At 37.4% G+C, this 23042-nt stretch overlaps 1 protein-coding gene across 1 annotated transcript in view; it reads left to right on the top strand.

Moving 5' to 3' along the window:
* gfpt2 (glutamine-fructose-6-phosphate transaminase 2) overlaps window positions 1–13304 on the top strand; it is a 30446-nt gene extending 17142 nt beyond the window's left edge. Inside the window, exons 8-19 of the mRNA XM_051678079.1 lie at window positions 2334–2413; window positions 3296–3416; window positions 4081–4244; window positions 6380–6475; window positions 6784–6881; window positions 6993–7113; window positions 7375–7532; window positions 11134–11248; window positions 11364–11491; window positions 11742–11909; window positions 12025–12186; window positions 12394–13304. Coding sequence (XP_051534039.1) covers window positions 2334–2413; window positions 3296–3416; window positions 4081–4244; window positions 6380–6475; window positions 6784–6881; window positions 6993–7113; window positions 7375–7532; window positions 11134–11248; window positions 11364–11491; window positions 11742–11909; window positions 12025–12186; window positions 12394–12438 — 1456 coding nt within the window. The 3' untranslated portion in view covers window positions 12439–13304. The remainder of the gene's footprint in view (window positions 1–2333; window positions 2414–3295; window positions 3417–4080; window positions 4245–6379; window positions 6476–6783; window positions 6882–6992; window positions 7114–7374; window positions 7533–11133; window positions 11249–11363; window positions 11492–11741; window positions 11910–12024; window positions 12187–12393) is intronic.
* The last annotated feature ends 9738 nt before the right edge of the window (window positions 13305–23042 follow it).

The following is a 23042-nucleotide window of genomic DNA, read 5'->3' as shown; positions in this document are numbered from 1 at the left end:
TATGGTAATCAGTAGGGATGTGCCCGAAGCCGAATACCTTATTCGGAAAGGCATGAATAATGACTTCAAATCAAATAACAGATTAATCCAAATAATATAAAAAATATTCATATAATTGATTATCCAAGAGGCACAAGGATAAAGCGACATTTTAAATAAACATATACAAAATTACAAAGAATTTATGAATCTGTGCAGCCAATATTTCTAAAGTGTAAACCTTATGAATGAAAATGCCTACGTTTTGCGGTTTGCGGTCTGTGTTAATTGTGCGCATCTGGAGCTTATCAAGTGTAACATTAAGATACGACATCATATACACTTTCCACTTCTTGAAATGTCTATGTTAATTTGTCACACGATTCACATGTGATTTCCATGTATTCGTTTATAGCCTAAACCTGAGAGTGATGTTAACTTCCTGGCCTGAAGTGATGATTTCATGTCGGAGCCCGTCTATCTGTCTTTTAAAGTTGAGCACATTTATATCCACACATCAGCGATTAAGGAAATTATCTGGTTTAAAAAAAAGTTAAAACGCTTCATAAAGGTTTAAATGCTCCATAGAGTATTCATCTATTAGGAATATTCCTCCTTATGTAAATGAAGAAACTGAAACATGCTCCGTCTTTTTGTTCTTCTTCTTTAAACTGTGCTTCATCTGGTAAGAAAAAAAAAGTTGGATAATAATAATAATTATTATTATCATTATTATTAGGCTATTATTATGAAAAGCATATACAAGGCATATTTTATTAATAGAAGCTATAAATGTAAGAGTAACATTTAAAAATGGGCATTTCATTCAGTTTTGACGCACTTACGGTTTAAGCCCCGTCCACACCCGGTTCTATCCGAATATAGAGGCAGATAGAGATAATTTTGTCATATGAACAGATACAGATACAAATACAGATAATGGCATCGCTGCGCACCCCTCGTAATCAGAGTTTTTGTCCCAACCAGCAGTGACGAGCGACGGTACATTCTAACGATTGCTTGTTTTCTATTTTCTGCATCGCGCGGGTAACTCCGTCTGCTGTGAACTGGCATCGGTCCAAAAAAAATAAAAAATAAGACTGGTGCATAGAAATGTATCAATTCCCCAGCAACCACCCAAAACATCCTAGCAACCAGCTACCAATGCCCTAGCAACCACATAATTGGCAAGCATCTTTTTCTTAATTAGTATTTTTGTCTTTTTTTTTTCTATTAGATAATTTTTGATAATATATCTTGAAATAAGTTTATTATTCTTACCCCATTGGAAAATAGTTTTTTTCTTGTTTTAAGCATACATTTCACTTAATTTTGTTAGATTAATACTTTAAACAAGAATAAACAATTTGCCAATGGGGTAAGAAAAATAAACTTAATTCAAAATACATTTTTGAGTCATATAATCAATTCTTATTTTCCTACACAATAATTTATCGTGTTTAGATATTTCTACTGGAAATTGTCTACTGGATATTTCTAAACACTGTAGCATTGTGGCTGCAGCTGGACATCAAGCAAGCACCTCTCAGATTTCTTCAGAAAATGTACAAAATCTAGTTTGTCATTTAGCAAATCGCTTTTTTTGGCCATTCCTAAATTCCAAGAGTTTTCCTTTCATGTGCCCTTTAAAGAATTCATCCCAAAGGGATCTGTCAATGGTATTAACAACAGATTAGCTCAAAACTTTGGCACATCACTTCCATATTCTCATACTCCCTGTCTATCTTCACACTCACCTTCATTTGCTTATCATTTGACTGCACGTGACACTAAAGCTTAATCATTTGTATTGAATGAAATCTGTAGAATCTGTTCAGACTTTGAATACAAAATATACTTTACGGGGTGGTGCACATTTAGTTTGCTTTGCACACTGAAAGGCTACTTGCCAAAGCAGTTTGAACAAAGCAAACACTGAGAAGCTGCTCCAATGTACCTATTTGGCACGTCAGCATAAGGGATTGTGGGTTGTGCCAAGCAAGATAGATGGTGCATGCAAAGGATAGGTCTGAAATATTTCCTCAACCAGAGGGGAGGAGGACGGATCTGAACAAGGTTATGAAAGTGAAAGGGAGAGAGAGAGGTGTGAGCAGCCCCATGTGGATTAAACTGTAATGTGAAAGTCCTGCAGGTGTACTGTTGTTCTGTAGAAACAATTATGGTTCATATTTTTAAGGTGTCGTGTCTGTTTCGTCTGAATTGAAAGAATAGGTGATTAAGACTGCTAGCCTTTATTTATTTCCACTCTTCATACCTTTGCACATACTCAAATCAAGCTTTGAATACCAAGTCAAAAGCAAATCTATTCTTCTATCTCTTCCTCTTTCAAACAGGCGGGGTAGTCCGCTGCTAATCGGTGTACGCTGTCAGTATGAGCTTTCCACAGAACAAATCCCTGTCCAGTACAACCGTGGTAAGTCCGCCTTAATAGTTTCTATCCATTTTTTGCCCATTGTACAACTCCTCAAACCAGTTCCACTAAATGAAAGTGAGTATGTTACCTTTGTGTCTTCTTTTCTTTTGCCCCAAACAAAGAATGTGATCTGGGCACTGTTTTTGAATAAAAGCTTAGAAAAATGACAAAAGGCAGCATTGCCTACTAATGTAATCCTGCTGACATCTGGCAGGTTTTGGGCTGAAGTAATGGAAAGATGTGAAAATAAACAAACTGAAGAATGGAACAAATTTGAAGGTGTGGTGCAGTTGTGGCGAATGTGGCATCTAGACCAAGCCTTACTCTGGAATGTGGTCCTTTGAGATGAAGACCCAGTTTAGCTATTGCCACAGTCATCATCATGGCTGATTTCTGACATCATATTCCTCTGATACTGTCTTTTATATCAATGGAGCAACATATTATAAAAGAATGATTTATATAGTGGGGGTTTAAAATACACTATTTTATACTTTGTTTAAACTTTTATTCAAAGACAATGTTTATCAGGCAAAGACAGCTAATTTTCCATTTCAGTTTAATTTGATTTTATTGTTTTTATTCAATTACTTTGGTAGTATTATAACAATTAAGTGGTACATTTTTTAAACTCGTAGAAACACTTATTTGGTGTGGTTACTTTGTAATTTTGTGTATTGTACTTCATATTTTTAAGTAAAAATATGCCAAGATTTGTCATTATCAGTTTAAACATTTACCACTTAATTAACAGACAAGGTCAGTTAATTGTAATATTACGATTGGATTAGCAATCATTCTCTACTGTTAATATTTCACTGAATGGATATTTAGATGATGAGTTAATGACAGTGATTTTATGTTATTTTCTTTTTCCGGTAGGTGACTCCAGGAAAGATGATCTCCAGGAGAAAAACTTCCGTAACCGAGTGGGCAGCACCAATGCCCTGCACTCAGTCCACGACAGAATGGCAGTGGAGTTCTACTTTGCCTCTGATGCGAGGTAAGACACACAAACACACATATTGTAGCGTTGGGTTCTTGGAGTGGAAATGCAGGAGTAGAATCGTTCAATCTTTTAATTATAATCACTGGAGTGGAACAAACAATAAAGCTTAACATCACAAATTAACAACACAACGTAACACTTCAAGGACAGACAAAGGAATGGGCAAAACTAAAGGGTATTTATACACAAAGAACTATATGAGGGAATGGAATACAGGTGAGGATGATGATGAGCAGGTGGGAATGACGAGGGCTGTGAATTCTGGGAAATGTAGTGCAGGAGAAAACTTCAAAATAAGAGTTCTTGAAGAATATGGAGACAGACTGTGACATATAAACAGTATAAAACACTATTTGATATAATTCACTTGACATAATTGTTTCACACAGCCTGAGTATTTGTTGATAGATATGCAGTGATGCAGCAGAAGTGCAGGTTAGACCAGTCATACCAGTAACAGATCTTGTGATGAAATAATGCAAAAATGTTGTCAGCTTAGCAGTGCACCCTGATAGCCACAAAACCTCATTACACACAGGACTTTGATAGTAAAGGCATCAAGATTGTTTTTGTTCTGTTTGAACAAGCCTTAATGCATGTCATATTTTTGCTGCTTTATCTTGCTTGTATTGTGATTACTGTATTTTCTCTTTCTCAGTGCTATAATTGAGCACACCAACAAGGTGATCTACCTGGAGGACGATGACGTAGCTGTGGTAATGGATGGGAAGTTGTATGTGCATCGTATTAAGCCTACAGCAGGAGAGGACCCCGTCCGTGCTATTCAAACCCTACAGATTGAGCTCCAGCAGATCATGAAAGGTCCCTTATCACACAAAATTTATCTTAATAGACAAATCATATCAAATATCAGGAATGCAACTGTACAGTTTATTTTGTTGCATAATACAACAGTTCAAAAGATTGAAGTGAAATATGATTTCTGTAAGACATCAAATAGGAGGATCTCAGCTTTCTAATGACACCTAGATTGAGCTTCTAATCCACTCAGAGGCCAAGATTTTCATTGAAACAATGGGGCTGGTACATGAACTGAAAATTACACCGATCAGCCACAACATTAAAACCACCTGCCTAATATCGTGTTGATCCCCCTCGTGCCACCAAAACAGCTCTGACCCATCAAGGCATGGACTCCACAAGACCTCTGAAGGTTTCCTGTGGTATCTGGCACCAAGACGTTAGCAGCAGATCCTTTAAGTTGTGAGGTGGGGCCTCCATGGATCAGACTTGTTGGTCCAGCACATCCCATAGATGCTCAATCGGATTGAGATCTGGGGAATTTGGAGGCCAAGTCAACACCTTGAATTCTTTGTCATGTTCCTCAAACCATTCCTGAACAATTTTTGCAGTGTGGCAGGGCGCATTATCCTGCTGAAAGAGGCCACTGCCATCAGGGAATACCGTTTCCATGAAGGGGTGTACGTGGTCTGCAACAATCTTTAGGTAGGTGGTACGTGTCCAAGTAACATCCTCATGAATGCCAGGACCCAAGGTTTCACAGCAGAACATTACCCAGAACATCACACTGCCTCTGCCGGCCTGCCTTCTTCCCATGGTGCATCCTGCTGCCAACTCTTCCCCATGTAAATGATGCACAAGCACCCGGCCATTAGCATGATGTAAAAGAAAACGTGATTCATCTGACCAGGCCAACTTCTTCCATTGCTCCATAGTTCTGACGCTCACATGCCCATTGCTTTCGGCGGGGGACAGGGGTCAGCAAGGGCACTCTGACTGGTCTGCAGCTACACAGCCACATACGCAGCAAGCTGCGATGCACTGTGTTTTCTGACACCTTTCTATCATGGCCAGCATTAAGTTTTTCAGCAATTTGTGCTGCAGTAGCTCTTCTGTGGGATCGGACCAGACGGGCTAGCCTTCGCTGCCCACACAAATCAATGAGCCTTGGGCACCCTTGACCCTGTCGCTGGTTCACCGGTTGTCCTTCCTTGGACCACTTTTGGTAGATACTAACCACTGCATACCAGGAACACTCCACAAGACCTGCTATTTTGGAGATGCTCTGACCCAGTCGTCTAGCCATCACAATTTGGCCCTTGTCAAAGTCGCTCGGATTCTTACGCTTGCCCATTTTTCCTGCTTCCAACACATGAAATTTAAGAACTGACTGTTCACTTGCTGCCTAATATATCCCACCCCTTGACAGGTGCCATTGTAATGAGATAATAAATGACATTCACTTCACCTGTCAGTGGTTTTAATGTTGTGGCTGATCAGTGTAGACTGAATGTCTATGGACAAGCACATCTGTGAGGGCTAAAATGCGTTAGAGTGCCACCTACATTTCAGATGGCATTTTGTGATGGAAGGTGAGAGAGGAAAAATAAAAACATTTTTAGTACTTACTGCCATCTAGTGGAATAAAATAAGACTTTTTTTGGACAGAGATAGAGTAAACAGAACCAAAGTTAGCACAAAAAAATAAAGATTTTCTGTTTCACGAATGATGCAAAATACTGAAATGCAACAAAATATTTGATATATAAAATATGTGGAGTGGAAATTTGATCCAGTGAGATTTCACAACCCAATGCAACAACAAAAATAAAAACCAAGCGACCATGAAAATATCTTGATTAGCAATGTTGTAGATTAATATGGAAAAGAGATGTTTGGCACTTTATTGCATGACAGCTAGTTAGGAACCGGTGTAAGAACACTCCCAAAACTAAGAAACCAATTATTGCTTTTGGCTTCAGAAATGGGCATCACAATGTCCATGTCAGATCTACCAATGTGTTGCATAAATTCCTTGGTTAATGTTGCAGGCTTAACATAGAAGATCTTTATGTACCTTTATGTGTCAAGGTCTTTCATTTGAATTCAGTTGCATGGCACACAACTGTACCTCCGCTTGACTTTCTTAGCACAGCAGATTGTGGTTTTGTGCTAATACTGTTTATCATCTTCAGGTAACTTCAAGGCTTTCATGCAGAAGGAGATCTTTGAGCAGCCTGAATCTGTCTTCAACACCATGAGAGGCAGAATATGTTTTGAAAGCAACAAAGGTAGAGAATGACCTTCTACATTATCAGAACATTACACAGAGAGTCTCCTTTAGTGTCTGCACAGTTAAAATATGCTTCTGTAATTTAGAGTTCTGCTGACTCCTTAAATTGGCAGATGGGAAGAGTGTTTGTAAACCTGTTTGAAAACAAGAATTATTTTTGCAATTTCATTTAGTGATGCTAATGCATAGAAATTACACACTTCAGCTTAACAATGTGGCAAACATGTTTGAGTCTAATAATCTAAAGGTTTAATTTGTGGTTTGTATCGATCAGCATGTTTTTGACCTTGTGTATTTTCTGCATAGTTCTTCTTGGTGGCCTGTCCGACCATCTAAAGGAGATAAAGAGATGCAGACGTTTGATCATGATTGGCTGTGGAACCAGTTACCACGCAGGAGTGGCAGTGAGTTTTTGTGCTTTTTTTTTACTCAACATGATTGGAAATGTATTCCTTTAATCAATGACAATGAGTTATTTTTTTATTGAACACATGAGCTCTGGTTTTTCTCTGCAGACACGTCAGATCCTTGAGGAGTTGACCGAGCTTCCGGTTATGGTCGAGTTGGCCAGTGACTTCCTGGACCGCATCACGCCCGTCTTCAGAGACGATGTCTGTTTCTTCATCAGCCAGTCAGGTAAAGTACAGCTCGTTTCATATTTTGGAAAATTTTGATAATAACGACCTTTGTGCTTGATATGACACTAAATTACGCAAGTATATGGTGTGATATAATCTCCAGATACATGTGGCACAGAAACTTATTGCTTATATTGAGTACAGTAAAATACTGTTAATAGCCAGTGATGCTACAGGTTATCATGTTGATAACACTAACACTTGCATGATTAAAGTATCTGTTTATGATAAGTGATACTGATAGTGTGGGTTTGATCAGGTGAGACAGCGGACACTCTGATGGCATTACGCTACTGTAAGCAGCGCGGAGCACTGACTGTTGGCATCACCAATACTGTGGGCAGCTCCATCTGCAGGGAGACAGACTGTGGAGTCCACATTAATGCTGGGCCTGAGGTTGGAGTGGCCAGCACTAAGGTACTATACATAGCCAAATGAAACTAATCATGTTGGCCACTCTTTGTTCTCCATAAATACAAAGGAGTGATGTATTTTAATTGCAACTGTCTCAAAACCAGGGTTCCCACATTCCCACTGTTTTAGAGACCTGAAAAAGTTAATAAATAGAATCTTAACCTCCTGAGACCCGAGCGTGACTGCTGTGTGCATTTTTCATTTCCCTTTTTGATTTGTAACTAGTAGCACCTAATAAACCTAATAAATTCTAGAGCAAATATTTTAACGTTCCTAAAAAATTATGTCCACATATGTGGACAGCGGTACTAAGTTGAGAAATGTTAAATAATACCATGCTAAAGAAAGTCCGATTTTTTTTAACAAAATTGTTTATTATGTTTCCAGGAATGTTGGTTATTCATGTTTTTGAGATGTTACAGACATTACATCAGAAATTAGCTAAATTAATTCTGATTCAAAGTAATGGCCAGCATCATCCAGTCACTGTCCACCGTGTTAAAATAAAATTATACATTATAAATTCTGAATCTTTGTACTGAACAGTTCTAAGTGCACCTTATTTTCATCCAAACTTCATATAAAACCTCTGAAAGCAAATTTTCTCAGCTTTTGGATGAACTCATTGATTCTCACTTTGAAAATGCTCAGTAAATATAGGATTTCTATTGAAAAAAATGCGCTAAAGTACACTTTAGTGTACATTGTATTTAGCAGTGTGCCGTTTTGCGATAAATCGCTAAAATGTAAAAAATGGTATATCGGATGAAACTAGAGACTCTAATCTTTTGACTCAAACAGGTTTCAATGTAAAAATTTAATTAGGTTTCTTACCAGATGTAGTTTTGTTGGTGTTTCTCCCAAAGACAAACTCCGCTGTGATCGGCACCATGTTGTTTTGTCACATGACTACAATGCAAAAAAGTATTTTCAAGACAAGCATTTTTGTTTTGTTTTCCTGTAAAACTATCTAAACATTCTTAAAACGTCATTTATTCACTTGTCAAGCAAATGGGTTAAGATGTCTTGTTTAAGATAAATCTGACTAAATTTAGTGAACTTTAGACTTAAAACAAAAAATAAATCTGCTAATGGGGTAAGCAGAATACACTTTTTTTCCATTTAAATTAAGTTTATTTTTCTTATCCCATTGGCAAACAGTTTTTTCTTGTTTTAAGCATAAATCTCAATACATTTGCTTGATTTCTCTCAAAACAAGACTTAAAATCTGAAGCCAGTTTGCTTGTCAAGTAAATTAATCACGTTTTAAGAATGTTAAGAGATTTTTACAAGACAAAAATACTTGTCTTGAAAATCATTTTTTGCAGTGTAAGTTTAACCCGTTACTGTCACGATCCTGTCACTCTGTCATTCTGGCTTTTTGTGTGACAGGGTCGTTCTTTGTCTGTCTTGTGTTTTCTGTTCTGTCTTTGTGTGAGTGCACAGCTTCGGTTGTGGTTTCCCTGCCGTGCGCTCTTCGGTCGGTCTCGTGTCTCATTTCTGGGGCATGGTGTCCAGATCCTGACTTCCCTGTCTGGTTTGGTTTCAGTTGGTGTCAGGATCCGGACACTCATGCTCTATGTTCTGTCTTTTATTGGCGTGAGTGCATTGCGCTTATGTCATCTTGGTGGCATGCATTCATGTCAGTCGTTTATGTCTGTCTCTCGTGACCACAAACTCTTTGCGCACTTTGCGCTGCGCGCCCGGTTTGTAATCTGTCTTCACGTTGTGCTGAGGTTCGGTCACTTTGGTCTGAGGTGTCGGGTTTGTTTGTGACCGAATTCTCGCGTGGTTTTCACCTCGCGATGTACGCTCAGGCTTTGTCTAGTCAGTGTCTTCTCTCGACTTACCTGTCGGTTGGCATGAGCACATATTGCCTCATTGTCTTGGCAATGTGCGCTCATGCCATTCGGTTGTTTGTGTCTGTGAGAGCACATGGTTTTGTTTTTTTCTGTTCTGCCATATGTCTCTCAGTCATATGTCTCTGTCATACCATGCTTGTTTGCTTATGATTAGTTCATTAGTCACACCTACCCTGCTTGTTAACCTGTTTGATTTCTCTGCCTATTTTAGTCTTCTCATGTGTGCTTTCCAGTGCCAGTTCGTTTTGTTTCGTGTGTATGTCAGTCTGGTTTTTCCTAGTTCCAGTTTGGTTCCGGTTGGTCCTGGTTTTAGTGCCTCTGCTCCAGCCCAGCTTCAGAGGGTGCCTGCCTGGATTGTTTTTTTCCCCTACGGGGTTGTTTGTGTTTGGTTCTGTTTTTGGTTAAATAAATTAGCTTTTTCTCTCTGCGTATGGGTCCTGCCTCTGCTGATTCCTGACATTTACTGACAGCCCAGAGTCTTCTGAACTGAGACCAGTCCGTTTAAATTAATTTAAATTATGCGTTGCGTACAGCGAAGCCAAAATACAATGTCCACGCATGTGTACACAGGGTCACACAAGGAACAAATTCTTGTAAATTTCTATTGTGAACAGACATTTTTTGTAGTAGTTCTGCTCAAAAATAAGTCATCAGGTAGATGTCGTCGGCTTGTGTAGAGTAAAACTTGCTTGCAAATCTTAGTGATGTCCAATTTGGGAGTGAATCATTCTTTTGAGCTGATTGTTGGAATTAATGGTGATGGAAATGACATTTCAACATTATTGAAATAAAATGACACCATTTTTTTGTCTTGCTACAGGTAATTTCAAAACTAACATTTTCTGTATACTTAATAAACAATTAAATAATATTTTCACACTTTTAGCTTAATTTTGCAAAATTACAGCTTGATTGGAAATAACGGCCAATAAAAATACTCTGCTCACAAGTGATATTTACCTTGAATTTTTTTTTTTAATCACTTGTCTCATATTTTATTTCAAGCATACTCTTCACTGACACTTTTGTTGACTTGGTTTATAAGTACACTAAATAAAAATAAATAATAATAAAAAAAAGCTTTATTAGGGGCAACATTGTTTGGTGTGGTGGAAATGACACCACAACTGTTGAAAAAGTCATGATTTATTAAAAATAAGTAGAAATAATTCTCACACAATAAATATATAAATAGTGTATGTATATTTCACACATAGTTCTAAACAAAATAATTTGTATTTTGGAAATTTTGAAGTATTTTGCATTTTGGATCTTCAAAGTTTCATATTACAAGTCTGGCTCTTGGACAAGGTTAAAACAGTCAAATCTATAAACATAATACATTTGAAAAGGAACAAAAATAAATGATTGCCATTTTAGTTTTACTAACCTTCACATAACAAAAAGTAGCAAGTTCATTTTGATGAAAATCAACCCCTCGGATATGAAATTGCCTGACGTTAAGGAAATACCCCTAAATGATTCATTTGCAAATGCAATTAAAATTTGAATCCATTTAGCACAAATGACTTGGAAGGTCATGGAATAGTCGTGGAAATTCATTGGTCAATAAGTGTGGGAACCCTGCAAAATGCTCTATGAATTAGAGTAGTTGTAACAGTTGTAACTGACTATGTACACTTGTTTAATTACATTTCATGTCTCTTTCTTCCTCCCTCTGTCTCTTTGGCATAATGTATTGCATGTTCTGTATATTAACTGTGTGTTCTGATCAACTGCAGGCCTACACCAGTCAGTTTGTGTCTCTGATCATGTTTGGTCTGATAATGAGTGAAGATAGGCTTTCACTGCAGAGCAGGCGACTGGAGATCATCAATGGCCTCAAAAAACTGCCAGGTGAGTGTGTATAATCACATGTATGCCGTAATGAGCCATGTTCATTTTGCAGCAATTGGCTTTTTGCAGCGAGAGGCTTGAGGTAATATTAACTTTGACACTGTCTGCCATTCAGAGTTGATCAAGGAGGTTCTGGCTCTTGATGACAAGATCAAGAGCATAACTGATGAGCTCCACCATCAGAGGTCACTATTGGTCATGGGTCGAGGCTACAACTATGCCACATGCCTAGAGGGGGCACTGGTGAGTAGAATGGAATACTGTGTATATTGTTGCGAGTACTGTCACCTAACTGAATTGCAAAAATTATGTTTGCCCCAATTGTTGTCTTTGCAAGGTGGGATAGGAGAATATATTTTTAACATTGAAAAAATGACACTTCTCATCTTTTTTAAGTTTTTGAGCGTTTGCAGAATGAAATTAGTAAATTGCAATGTGTTAATTTTTTTGTCCTGTATAAAATACAACTATTTGATGTGTGTGTTCCCTATAGAAAATTAAAGAGATAACATACATGCACTCTGAGGGTATTCTGGCAGGAGAGTTGAAGCACGGCCCCCTGGCGTTGATCGACAAGCATATGCCAGTCATCATGATCATAATGAGAGATGCCTGCTACAAAAAGTGCCACAATGCCCTGCAACAGGTCACGGCCAGACAGGTAATCATCATCAGAAACGTACATAACGACAAAAGCAGATCCCCAATAATGTTATCAGCAGGAGTCCAAACATTCATCATTTTGTGATGGCTAATATCTTGTGTACGTTTCTTAGGGCCGGCCCATCATCCTATGTTGCCAGGACGACCCAGAGATCAGTACGATGGCGTATAAGACCATTGAACTGCCTCAGACGGTGGACTGTCTGCAGGGAATCCTCAGTGTCATCCCACTGCAGCTCATGTCTTTCCATCTGGCTGTGCTCAGAGGATATGATGTACGTTTATCTCTCCAGAGTTATCTATTTATTAAGTTGTTATCCAGAGATATCCTTTTATGAAGTGTTATTGAAACTACTTAGATACAGTTAAGTAATATTCAAGCAAAACATTGTATTTATTACGTTTTTATTTTTTATTTTAGTTAACGAAAATTATATGTTTGAGTTTTTGTTAATGATGATAACCTTTTTTTTTTTTTTCAGGTGGACTGTCCAAGGAACCTGGCCAAATCTGTGACAGTGGAGTAGCTCCTCATAGAAACGTGAAATAATCAGCATAGAAGAGGAAAAGACTTATCACAAAAGTGCAATTACAAGTGTGTGTGTTTACATGTATTTGCATCTGTGTGAATGTGAGAGTGTGGGTATTTATGAATTATGACCAAAACCCTAAAAGCCAAAAGACCTAAATGGAACTAGTGGGGAACTAATGCATTTTGATCCATATGTGCCTAATAACTCAGTATCCAAATGCAAATGTGCCTTACACCCTCCTATCTCGGTTCTTAACTGTGTCTGAAGGAACACAGTTAAGTCAGATGTTTACTTCTTATAAACCAAAGTGCAGTACTTTAATCTGCACAACTGATCTGTGTCCAAGAAATGTGCCTGAAATTATGGGAACTAAACTCCTTTTTTATTTAGAGTATGTAAGGGAGTGATTGACAGTGAATGTTTTACGTATAGTTAACACTGACAAAACTAAGCATGAATTTTTTTAAACCTACATTATATTGAAGGGCCAAATTCTTTATCAGTTGCAACATTAGGATACAGTTTAAAACCATATCGCACTTTTTGCCATATTTTCTTTATCATTAGTATGTCAAATTTTCAGCTGGAACAAACAAGTGTTAATCACATTAACTAACATAAAGCATTCAATCACTTTAAAGAAAAAATTAATATAAATACTGGAAGATTTACTGTACTGTTTCAGTTTACTGTGAAGAGCTCATCTTGGGAACAATCATTGTATTAATAGACATGCATTCAATTTTGTTTTTGTTTTTTATGAATGATTTCAGTGATTTTTCTTAATCTATATATTTTGTGCTGAAATAAGAATTCAAACCCTAACCATAATTATTTTATTTTTTTTTTTTTTTTTTTTTCAGTCTCACTGGGATAAAACTCTTGTTCTTGCTTGGTTGTAAATCATAATTTTCCTGGTATAGGTACTTGTCATATATATCCGTTTTAAGTCAGTTTTATATTTAAAAAAGTTATGGGTTGAGGGTTGTAGCATGAATATGAAGAGAAAAAGTGCCTTTTATTGCTTTAACATGATCACTTGTAAATAAAGTAATTAAATAAATAAATCAAATGAAGTACGATCAGCAACAGTGTCAGTGTCTTGAATCACTCCATTTGATCGTTTGTTCTGATGTTTAACTATTTATCCATTAACCATTAATTATTATGGTACAGATGTAGCTCAATTTGATAACTGCTGTTTAAGTTCTAAGGGTTTCGGAAAACTGTAAAGCACACGATTAAATATTAACGAAAAACTGGTTTTTGTGTCAAAACTGTGGATAATGGGGGAAAAGTGACATTGCATTGGCTCTCACAAACAATTTGAACATCTTTCTTTGTTTTTTGAGCATTTTTGTTTTAAGTCATTTATAGATCTAATAGTAAACTGGGTGTATGAATAAACCAAATGTACAATGATTTTGTCTTTGGCTGACTAAAGGTGAGTTAAAGTAGCTTTAGTGCACATCACTGGCACACAGCTGTACTGTCAGCCCAAATAACAGATACAAACTTTATTGGCTGGCTGTCCTTTTAGCAGCCTTATTTTTTCCACTTCAGTGCATTTTTTATATAACAATGGGCCAATCATTTCCATGATTATTTCTCTGATGATTCAGCTTGTAAGCTTGTCTCAAAAATGAAGTGCAAATGAGCTTATCTACCTAGTGCAACAGCTCAACATCATACTGCCTGTTGTTTCTTTTTGGAGTTTAAATCTGGAAGGAGAGACTGCCTGATCTGCCGAAATGAATCAACCAATCATCAATAAATTAACATCTCAGAAAGTATACATTTGAATTATTTACTCCTTTATTTATTCATTTTGTATTAATTTTTAAATTAAAAAATGTTTTTATTCCTACTAATTATGTATTTATTACTGTATTTATTTCTGTATTTTATTCTTTCATTTATAAATTAAATTCAGTGTTGTGTAATCTAATTATGAAATAATTACTTAATGTAATTAAATTACTTTTTAAATACAAAAAGTAGTGTAGTGCATTACATTTTAAAAAAATACTGTAATCAGATTACAGTTATTGACTTTTAATTAAAGGGATAGATCACCCAAAAATGAAAATTATCTCATCATTTACTCACCCTCATGCATTCCCAGATGTGTATGAATTTCTTTATTCTGCTGAACACAGTCAAAGATTTTTAGAAGAATATCTCTGTAGGTCAATACAATGCAAGTGAATGGTGATCAGGCCTTTGAAGCTCCAAAAAGGAGATAAAGTCAGCATAAAAGTAATTGACTCCTGTGGTTTAATCCATGTCATCCGAATTTATCCGGTTTTGGGAGAGAACAGACCAAAATATAACTCCTTTTAAACTGTACATCTTGCCATTGCAGTCTCTAGGCACGATCATGATTTCAAGATTGATTACACTTCCTAATGCTTGACACATAGAGCACTAGATGCTGCTGTAGAAAGTGTAATCGAGCTTGAAAACATGATCGCCAAGGAGACTGCTGTCAAGATGTAAAGTGAAAAAGGAGTTACATTTTGGTCTGTTCTCACCCAAAACCAACTGGATCACATCAAATGACAATTATTAAACCACTGGAGTCTTATGGATTATGTTTATGCTGACTTTTACTCCTTTTTGGAGCTTCAAAGGCCTTATCACCATTCACTTGCATTGTATTGACCTGCAGAGCTGAGATATTCTTTTTAAAATCTTTGAAAAAAAAATCTAATCTCTTCAAAAGAAAAAAATCATAAACATCTTAGATGTCATGAGGGTGAGTAAATGATGAGAATTTTCATTTTTAGGTGAACTATCCCTTTAAGTTAATTACTTGGGTTGAACATTTTTTAAATTATATTTTGTAGAATAGATTTAAAACATGAATTACATTAATTTGTACATCTGTTTGCAGATGTACAAATGAACAAGGATGAAATATAGATATTATTTGTAATTCGTTGAGCAGAAAAACAAGTTTTTCAGTGAAAAGTGTTTTAGAAAGTAACTTAAAAGTATTTAGTAATATGATTATTTTTCCGATGAAGTAATCATTAAAGTCAGTAATCTGAGTAGTAATTAGTCATTTCTAGTGAATTACTTTTTTTAGTAACTTTCCAACACTGATTTCATTTTATATTCTTTAGATTTCCATTCTCTGAATATTTTATTGAATATTTTCTTACATTTAGTTATTTCCAGTTTCTTCTTATTACCATATTTCTTTGTCTTTTATTTCTGTATTTTTTCACTTGTATGATAATAAGGGGGTGTGGTTTCAAATTCCACACTTTGCAGTATGGACAGGACTCCGGAGTCTTAGGTCCTGTCCCAATACCCACACTTGCGGTCTTGGCCACTTGAGTGCGCGTGCACGCAACAGGAAGTAAGTGTTCAAGACTGTCCCATGTCTAAAACATGCCAAAGCTCAGTGCACTTAACCCATACTAAATCCACACTTGTGCGAATACCACTTCGGAGCGGTCTTTCAGGCTAAGTGTATCCCATATTTCATCACGTTCAGGAGCCACACCCCGCTTACCCGAGCAATCTGTGTATTTTTGCTTTTCAACATAAGTTATTTATTATAATCAGATAGTGAAACGTAAGTGAAGCATATATTTATTTTAGTATAAATGAATATATTCAGCATTATATAAAGTGTTTTGGATAACTTAATAGCAGCATCATAATTACAAAATATTATTTATATGTATATTTATATACCTCTTTGATATCCTTCTCACCCAATAATCACATTATTTTGTTTGTTCTTGCCTAATACTGCTGGTGATTTTGGTCATTTATCAGACAGTGTGGCATACAATATACAGTGTAGTAAATGTTGTTTTAAAATTTAAAAATTATTAACTACTACCAGGGTTTCTTTTTCATCTTTATGTATTTAAAATATACGTTGTAATGCTTTTTATTTGTTTATGAAACCACATACTGATAAGTTGTGTAAAGCAGTCTTTGGTTGTCTTATTTAAAGGTGCTATATGTCATATTTTGACTGTACTAAATCATAAAATGACCATAATATGTCATAAGAGAATTAGGAAACATGCTAAGTTGAAATACTGGCTTCTCCGATAACAATGCTACAGCCAGTATGTTCTACTTTGAAGTGTCCATTCTGGCCGAATTTCTGTTTATGTTTTGACCTGTGTGATCCCGCCCACTCACCAATAGTATTTCGACACCTGTGGGTTGCCAGATTTGAACAAATTTGCAGGCAAACAACACTGTGTGCTGCAGCCATGGAAGCCACCTGACCTAAAAAGCCTCGCCATCCGTCTAAAAACCACCATGACCAGAGGCATAGTAAAACAAAGATAAATATTGGAGATGCTTTGGAGGATGGAGACAGCTTAAAGGAATAGTTTGCTGATAATTTACTCACCCTCAGGCCATCCAAGATGTATCTGAGTTTCTTTCTTACTTACTTGGACATTCACTGGCATTGTTTAAAGGAGGAGGCATGAAATGAAATCCTAAAAATCTTAAATTCTGTTTTGATGAAGAAAGAAACTCAGATACATCTTGGATGGACTGAGGGTGAGTAAATTATCAGCAAATTTTCATTTTTGGGTGAACTATTCCTTTAAAGTCCATAAATCCTTTTAAACATTCTGGCAACCCCCATGAGCTTCCAGTCTGGGGCGGGGCAGACAACTCTCCAATATTTAGAATTTGTACTTCAGTACCCATTTCAAACGCTTGTTGTCAATCTTACATGTAGCACCTTTAAATGACAAGCCAAAGCATATAATTTAAATGGTTTGTTTTAGTAGCTATTAATGGATCAAACAGGTTTATAGAATTATTTTATTTTATTTTTAATCATGTTTTATGCAGTGTATTGTGAAACAAAGTAGAACGAAATTGCTTATATTTCATATTTTACAGCAGTTATGGATGACACAATTTTACAGTTAAACTTTTTTTAATGTGCAAAATATTGAAAATCAAAATGAGTAAAAAAGAATTAACTTTTACAATTATTTTCACACAATAAAACCATTATAAAAATGTACTTACATATTTTCTACAGCACAATACAGTAGTGTGTTAATAAATGAAAAGATGGGTACAATTTATAGTTATTTATTATTTTAACTAGGCTATAACAGTCACCACTACCAAAAATAATCAGTCTTCAGCTGGGTGAAAATACAAAACCAGCTGTTGCAACCAGCACCAACATCGTTACGTCTAGGAGTGTCCCAACATCCAATCAAAAGTCATACACACACTCACATATACTTGCACACTAGCGGTCAAACACCGGAAATATGTAAGACAAGTGGGTAAGTAGGCAAGACCAAAACCGCAAGTGGGGGTATTGGGACAGGGCCTTAAAGTTGCAATACACTACTGTGTAGGCTAATTATAGCACAACAAAGAGTCTCTGAGATTTTGCTGGAGGTGGCAGACAGACTAGAACAATTTGAGTGTTGTAAATATGATAAATAGTTACCTCCAAATAAACACAACAGTTACTGAAGCAATGCTACGTCAACTAGCATAGCAGTAGCACCAGTCTTCTTTGTAAATAATTGCCCTTTAAAAAAGTTTAGTCTTACCTAAGTGAAATCAGTATTTTGTAATAATGACCCTAATAATAAAGAAACTGTATTTAGGTGGTGAGAGATAAAATAGCTGTATTAGTTGCTCATGCAAATATCCAACTATAAAATTAAATTCATTTCACACTCTAGAAAATTTCACAGTGCAGCTAATACAATTTTAAACATTGATGAATTACTTATCAAACAATCTCACTCATCCCAGACTAAATTATATTTCTTTCCCAATGTGTAAACAAACAGTCAGCTTCCATGTCTTACAGTCTCACAGCTGTTGGAGTGGTTTCAGGACAACATCTTCTTGAGCAAGTCCTTACAAAGAGAAGGTTCAAAACTAGAACTAGGACATATTGTTCATTAAACAATATGACTCATGTGTATGCATATTTTAAATGTAAACTTGTTTAGTTCATGATTTTAGAGATGAAACACCCCAGTCTATATAAAAGGATTTTACCCAAGAGAGGAAAACCACATCACATTATTTCTATACAGAGTTGTTTTCGAATGAAATTCAACATTGTTTTAATTATCATAACTCAAAAGGCTATTTGACAGTCTGAAAATGTCACGAATGCAGAGACAGGACCCAGGCGCAGAGTTGAAGAAATAAAAGGGAATTTATTTGATACAAAAGGGGCAAAAACACAAACCGAAACTCCCACAAGGGGGAAAAACAAACATAAGCTACCCAAAGGGGGAAAAGGGTAATCCAGGCTTGTGTACATCACACAATACACAAGACAGACAAAATGACACTAACATAAAACATAAAACACAGCAGAAATGGAGGGAAGTGTCACATATTCCCTGTTGTTTGTTTGGACTTTTAGGTTGAAATTCTGGTTTAGTTCCCTGTTCCTGTTTCCTGTTAGTTTTGTAGTCCTTTGTAGTTTCATTTCATGACTGGTTTTCCCCTGATTGTTTCCCCAGGTGTTCCTCATTCCCTTGTTTTCCCTTCTGTATTTAAGCCCTTGTTTTCCCCTGGTTTTTTCTTCATCTGTATTATGCTGTGCTTTGTTCCCTGTGTTTTGTTTCATTATGTTCTGAGTTATCTGGTTTATTTTTTGTTTTATTAAAAAAGGCTGCATTTAGATCCTCATTCCTCTCCTGTCTCGTCACAGAAAGACTGACCAAGAAATGGATCTAGCGGCTGTCAGGATTCTACTCCTTCAGGAAGTGGACCGTCCAGTTGAGGATCACGCCCTTGAGTTTTTAGAGCTGGCAAATATAGTGCACTATCCAGACCGCTCTCTGGTGGTTTTCTTCCGGGCCGGTCTGAATAGTGCACTGAGGGAACTCATGCCTCCTGCTGATATTCACTGGACGCTCGGCGATTATGTGGAGAAGGCTCTGGAACTTAGCAGTTCCCCTTAAACAGTGGATTATGGCAGGAACCCCAGGCCAAAACCTGCGTCCATGGCCCCTGTCTCCAAGTTGTATGATCTGCAACTGATGTTGGTGTGTAGGTCCATGAAGACCCTACCTCAAAAATTGTCTGTGCCCACGCCTGCCACGGTCAACGAGCCAACGCCCACGCCTGCCACGTCCAACGAGTTGCCAGCCTCGTCCATCCCAGAGCCAGCGTTGCCAGCCTCGTCCGTCCCAGAGCTAGCATTGCCAGCCTTGCCTGTCCCAGAGCCAGCGTTGCCAACTTCGGCCATCCAGAGGAGGAGGAAGAGAAGAAAATTTCCATTCCCAAGTCTCTTCCCATGTACACGACCACGGAGGTTGTTTCCGAGTCTCCTCCCATGCCCACGACCACAGAGGTCATTCCCAAGTCTCATCCCATGTACACGACTACAGAGGTTGTTCCCGAGTCTCTGCCCCTTACCCACGACTACAAAGGTCGTTCCCAAGTCTCTTCCCATGTTCACAACCACGGAGGTCATTCCCGAGTCTCTGCCCATGTTCACAACCACGGAGGTCATTCCCGAGTCTCTGCCCATGTTCACGACCACGGAGATCGTTCCCGAGTCTCTGCCAATGTCTACGACCACGGAGGTCGTTCCTGAGTCTCTGCCCATGTTCACGACCACAGAGGTCATTCCCGAGTCTCTGTCCATGTTCTGGGGAACGGCCTCTGTGGCCAGGAGCGCTGGCAGCGACTGAGGAACAGGAGCCCTTCTCCTCCTCTTCTGGGCTGCCGGGAGCACTGCTGTGGGAGCGGCCATCATGACCGAGGACGCCGGCTCTGGGACGGACGAGGCTGCGGACGCCGGCTCTGGGACGGCCGAGGCTTCAGGAACTGGCTCGTTGGCCGTGGCAGGCGTGGGTGCTGGCTCGTTGGCCGTGGCAGGCGTGGGCGCTGGCAGCGGCAGGGGAACGGCCTCTGTGGCCGTGGATGCTGGCAGCGATTGAGGAGTGGGTGCCCTCCTCTTCCAGGCGGAGAGGGGCACTGCTGCTGTAGCAGCTTCCACCTACTTATGGTCAGCAGCAGTGTGCTCGGCCGAAGCATCCACTTCCATGTGGGGGGTGCCCTCGTCCTCGGGTTTGGATGAGGAATGGAAGTCCTTTGAGGCACAGGCTGGAACAAACTTGTCCCATTTCATAGCCTGCCTGGCTGCCTCGAGAAAACCTCCATCCTCATCCTGATCTGGGACCCAAGATTTAAAAAGTTTATTCAGACCTGCCCAAAAGAGATCGATTATGCAGATCTGAACGAACCTTTTAAATTATGGCACAAATTATGACTTTTTTGAATTATGGTTTCAAACACTTCCCCCATCTAATGTTAAGACATAGAGATAATATTGGTTGAGCCAATGTTGCTATGTTGGGCCACTTAAACAAATCTTATTGTTTATCTTATTTGCCTGTTGTCTCTGCTTGTTAGACAGGGAAAAGAGTAAGTTTTTTTTCATAAACTTTAAATCATTTGAGGTAAATCCATGCTTTTTAGTTAAGGTCCTTACTTGTTGAGGTCAAAATTTGCATCACAAACTGTGATGTTTCAGATCCAGAGGAGCCAGACCTAAACCCAAATGACAATTATGACCTGTGAGTGAATGCCCTGCAGTGTGGAGAATGTATTAGGGAACACTTGGCTACAGCGGTCTCCACCTCCTGCACTCAACAAATACATAACATGTATTTGTTTCAGCTGAATGTAATGTTTACAAAACCAAAGTTGTAACATATTATTACTTAAAGGTATAGTTCACCCCAAACCTCATCGTTCCAAACCTGTGTGACTTGATTTTTCTTACATGTAATAGATGTTCTATAGAATGTTGACGCTGCTCTTTTCCATCCAGTGAAAGCGAATGGGGACGGACACTGTCAACCTTCAGAAACGGCAAAAAAATTATCATAAAAGTAGACCAAACGACTTGTATGCTATAATCTATGTCATCTGAAGCCATGTGTTCTTCTAAATTTCTGCTTTTGTGTTCCACAGAAGAAAGACAACATGGTTGAAAAGACATGAGGGTGATTAAATAATGACAGATTTTTCAAGTTTGGACAAACTATTCTTTTATGTCTAATGCTTAACATACATGGTTCAAAATAGGAGTTTTAGTTAGAAGAATGCTTGTTTGTTAAGACATTAGATGCAAGAAATTAATGTTACTATGTGTTATCTTAAACCAATCTGTAAATTCTAATACATATTGCATTTTTAAACTTTTTACTGCAATCTTTTCTCTCATCACACTCCCTCCTATCCTGCTGAGTCTTCATTGGGACTGAACCGGAGGAACTCAGTGTTTCTCTAATGAGGCAATTAGGGTGGGGTGCTGGATGGATTGCCTTCCACCTATTGCCTCATCCATGAAGTTGTATCAATTCCATGATTAAATATCATAATCAGTGTACTCACCCAACTAAATCTCAAGTTGTCCACAGTGGGTGTCCTCCTTGTCTCAACAATGATTTTTATCTATATAATGAATGTCAGCTTAACACACCTACACAAATAACATAGGACGTGGGGTTGCACAATCAATGCCTATTATTATGTAAGTATAAACATGTATACTAAATCGGCGTAAGTGTAGCAAATAGTAATTGATAAATCTACTCTGGATGACAGTAACGATATCTGATAGATGCAAACAAATGTTGAATGTATATTGGCTAAACACTTAGCAGTGATTTTAAGTGCATTAACCCCTCCTTGGTCTTAACGATCAAGTCCCTACTTTGTCATTAAGGGTCAATTTCTGTTGTTTTCAATTTCAATTTTTATGTTCAGATTCAAAAGATTGTAATAAATGCTCTGTTTGCTCTATCTCTCTACTTTTCGTCTAGGTGCCAGCTAACACTAGAAAAAATATTTTTCTCTCTCTATCACAACATGCAGATCTTTAAAACTCTTTTGATGATTATTTGACCAAATAATCCAATAAATAATAATTTTTCTGGACATTTAAGACATAACAATGGATTATTTAGCCAGAGAAGCTAAGAGACAAGTAATATATATATATATATATATATATATATATATATATATACACACACACACACACACACACACACACACACACACTACCGTTCAAAAGTTTAGGGTCACTTACTCATTCTTTCTTTTTTTTCTTTTCTTTTTTTTAACATTTTAGAATAATAGTAAAGTCATCAAAACTATGGAATAACATAAATGGAACTATGGGAATTATGTTGTGACTAAACAAAATCCAAAATAAATCAAAACTGTGTTATATTTTAGCATCTTCAAAGTAGTCACCCTTTGCCTAGATTTTGCAAACATGTACTCTTGACATTTTCTCAACCAACTTCTTGAGGTATCACCCTGGGATGCTTTTTAAACAGTACTGAAGGAGTTCCCATCTATGTGGGGCACTTATTGGCTGCTTTTCTTAATTATTCAGTCCAAGTCATCCATTTCAAAAACTTTTTTTTTAATTAAATTTTAGTTTTATAATGAAATAAATTAATATGGTGGCACAATTATATTTTTGTCTACAAAACTAATTTCAAACATTTAAGCATATGCCTTCAGATCAAAAGATTTTTTAAGATCATGTTCCATTTATGTTATTCCAGTTTTAATGACTTTAC

This window comes from Myxocyprinus asiaticus, chromosome 38 (genome assembly GCF_019703515.2).
Source record: "Myxocyprinus asiaticus isolate MX2 ecotype Aquarium Trade chromosome 38, UBuf_Myxa_2, whole genome shotgun sequence".
NCBI lineage: Eukaryota > Metazoa > Chordata > Actinopteri > Cypriniformes > Catostomidae > Myxocyprinus > Myxocyprinus asiaticus.
This window is presented reverse-complemented; position numbering and strand designations above follow the sequence as displayed.